General features: G+C 44.7%; 1 protein-coding gene across 1 annotated transcript; it reads left to right on the top strand.

The window, feature by feature from the left end:
- The first annotated feature begins 260 nt into the window (after positions 1–260).
- On the top strand, positions 261–2769 carry LOC106966103 (olfactory receptor 51I1-like). Its single transcript, XM_015062177.3, is given in 2 exon segments — positions 261–1628; positions 1631–2769. Coding segments are annotated over 2 exon segments (942 nt in total). The 5' UTR covers positions 261–1474; the 3' UTR covers positions 2419–2769.
- Positions 2770–3450: the final 681 nt, after the last annotated feature.

A 3450-nucleotide genomic window follows, 5' to 3' on the forward strand; every position in this document is an offset into this window, starting at 1 on the left:
AAGATGCCAAGGTAGGAGGAAAACTGAGTTGCCAACAATGTTAACTTTGGTAGAGAGCTCAAATAGATGAAGCAACAAAGAGTTCGCTGGTGAGCAGAGAGAAATTCACTTTATTTGGGAGAGGGAAGTGTGGAAGCCACATACAGTGAATTGAACGGTGATAGAAGGTATGGTTAATAAGGTTGAAACCCTGATTCTCAGGATCTCAGAACGGAACTGGAAAAGCAGACACGAACAAGCCCCTTTCCGTGGCATCCAGAGAGACAGTGTTCCAGGAAGTTTGACTAAGAATTAATGAGGGTAATAGAATGACAGAGAGTAAAGGTTATGGCTTCATGATGGTCTGGTCTTGCACATGCTTATTGCCTGAAAGGAAAGAGACAGAAATGGAGAGGCTGAAGATACAGTTCAATACACTATTGGAAGTGGTCTCTGAGAGAGATAGCAAGACATGGAATCCCGAAAGTGGAGGGCCTGGCCTCAGAGAAGGCGAGACATCTCTTTCTTGGAAAACCAAGGGGGTAAGAATAAATAAAGATGTTGAGCTTAAAATTTAGGTAGTGGTAAAATCAGTCTGTCTGTCTGTCTCTTCTCCAATCAAACACTTGCTTCTTTGGTTTTATCCAGCTGTACACCCGGAAGTTTGGTTATAGAATTTATCAAAGATTAGGGTGTCCTGTGTGAACGTGAAAGACAAGCATAGAGAAGATGAAGATACCACTCCTAGTGTGAGTAGGTCAGAGAAAAAGTGAGGAGAGGCTCATAGACGAATAGAACAGAATCATATGGAAGACTTATTTAAACTCTGAGAGCAAGTACATGGGCATGAAAAGGTAGGCGAGGTGGAAGCTGGAAGTCTATGGTAATAATGAAAAAAATGGAATTTAAGATTTCAGAGGTGGAACCGTTTCTGGTGATGACACATTCAGGGTGTGCCATGGGATTGTGAGCACGAGGAGAAGTCCGAGTACAGCTTTTTGAAGCTATACGTGTACAACAGTAGAGGCTTCATCTGCACCATTGACCACAGGGCTCCCAAAGACATGGTGGTGTTTCTTTTCCCCCGTTTATCTTAATTTCTGTTAGTCCCACATTTCCAGAATATGGATTCTGGGGTGAGACCGGGGATGGGAAGGCATGATGCACTTTAAGGGGAAGATTAGGGAGCATCATTCCAGTTGTCTCCTACCCTGTTACTTTGCTATGTCATGGACCCTCACCTGATCATCACACCTTCATGGAGTTCCTACTATGGCTCAGACAGGGTGCTGGGCCCTGATGATACAGAAATTGTTAGAACCCAGTTACTGTCTTCAAAGAGCTGATAGTCTGATGGGAGAAGCAGGAACATAGATAAACTCTTTCAATCTCTAACCTTTTGTGTTGGAGACAGGATGTCTGAAAGAAAGTGAAGAACCCCCCCAATATATCTTCAGGGGCTTATCCCCCATCTGCACTCTCCCACCTGCCTGCCATGTTGGGTGTCAATGGTACCCCCTTCCAGCCAGCCACACTCCAGCTCACAGGCATTCCTGGGATGCAGACAGGCCATGCCTGGGTTGCCCTGATTTTCTGCATCCTCTACCTGATTTCCATCATAGGCAACCTCAGCATCCTCACTCTGGTGGTTCAGGGCCTGCTCTGCACCAGCCCATGTACTGCTTCCTCTCTATGCTCTCTCTCAACGATCTGGGAGTGTCCTTGTCTACACTTCCCACTGTGCTTGCTACCTTCTGCTTCAACCACCGCCATATTGGCTTCGATGCCTGCTTGGTCCAGATGTTCTTCATCCACACTTTCTCTTTCATGGAATCAGGCATACTGCTGGCCATGAGCTTTGATCGTTTTGTGGCTATTTGTGACCCACTGCGCTATGCCACTGTGCTCACCAACAGCCGCATCCTGGTTATGGGCCTGGGCATCCTCACCAAGAGTTTCATCACTCTTTTCCCTTTCCCCTTTTTGGTAAAACGGCTGCCCTTCTGCAAGGGCAAAGTTCTGCATCACTCATACTGCCTCCATCCAGATCTCATGAGAGTGGCGTGTGGAGACACCCATGTTAACAACATCTATGGGCTTTTTGTGGTCATTTTCACCTATGGTGTAGACTCAGCATTCATCCTGCTTTCTTATGCATTGATCCTCAGAGCCGTGCTGGCCATCGCATCTCAGGAGCAGCGGCTCAAGGCATTCAACACCTGCGTGTCACACATCTGTGCAGTGCTGGCTTTTTATGTGCCCATAATTACTGTCTCCATGATCCACCGCTTCTGGAAGAGTGCCCCACCTGTTGTTCATGTCATGATGTCCAATGTCTACCTGTTTGTACCCCCCATGCTCAACCCCATCATCTACAGTGTGAAGACAAAGGAGATACGCAGAGGGATCCTCAAAGTCCTCTATAAATCCCAGAGCTGAGGAAGGCTACTGAGAGAAGGGACTTGGACTTGTTTGCCAGCTTGAGGAATGCTGAGACACAGGAGGGGAACCAGGACCTTGATAGTTGTGAATACAGAACGAATAAAAGAACAGCTGACTCAATAAAATGACCTAAATATGTATTGATCATTCACCATGTGAAAAACCTAGTGCCAGTCACTAAGAATGTTATGATGGTGAACGAGGTGAATTGTTAAGTAAGAGATAGACATATCAAGGAAAAAGCATATAAAAGAGTAACAGATGCCCTGAAAAATGTTTGACATATGGAAACAATGGAAGTTTTACAGAGGAAATAGGCTGAACACAAATAATTCTACTACCACCTAGGGTGGGGGAAATAATAAACATTGGAGACAAAATTCTGTAAAGGCTTGGTGCTTCATGTGAGAAAGAGGACCCGTTTGGTTTGTGGAGGTCAAGTTGTGTGTGTGTGTGTGTGTGTGTGTGTGTGTGTGTGTCAAGTAGTTTGTGAAAGATGAGAGGTAAGGTTAAGGTACTTGGTACAGGGTGGCAGGAAAAAAGAAGATAATGATCTTAGCAAAAATAGCATGAATAACTGCTTGAGAAGAAATATTTATGCAAAAGAAGGCTAGAACCTTACTGTTCCAAGTGTGGCCCAATGGAGAACAACCACACTGGTGTACCTGGTAGCTTGTTAGGAGAAACAGACTTTTCTCCTCACACAAGACCTACTGGATTCAAATTGTATTTAATAAGACTAAATACAGTCTGTTCAGTGACTAAAGCTTGAGAAGCACAGCACTACTCTTTCAGACATCTTTCAGGTAATGCCTATCTGATACGTAACAAAAATGGCGAGACCCACAAAGTATAAGAGTCTGGACAAGTGCTTCTCAAAGTGTGATTCCCAGACCAGCATCATCAGCCATGATTGGGAACTTGTTAAGTGTACAAATTCTCAGGACTTTCCTCAGATCTCCTGAACCAGAAACTCTGGGGGGTGAGGTCTAGCAATCTGTGTTGTTGTTTTTTTTTAAATTTTTTATT

Source organism: Acinonyx jubatus, chromosome D1, assembly GCF_027475565.1.
Source record: "Acinonyx jubatus isolate Ajub_Pintada_27869175 chromosome D1, VMU_Ajub_asm_v1.0, whole genome shotgun sequence".
NCBI classification, from domain to species: domain Eukaryota; kingdom Metazoa; phylum Chordata; class Mammalia; order Carnivora; family Felidae; genus Acinonyx; species Acinonyx jubatus.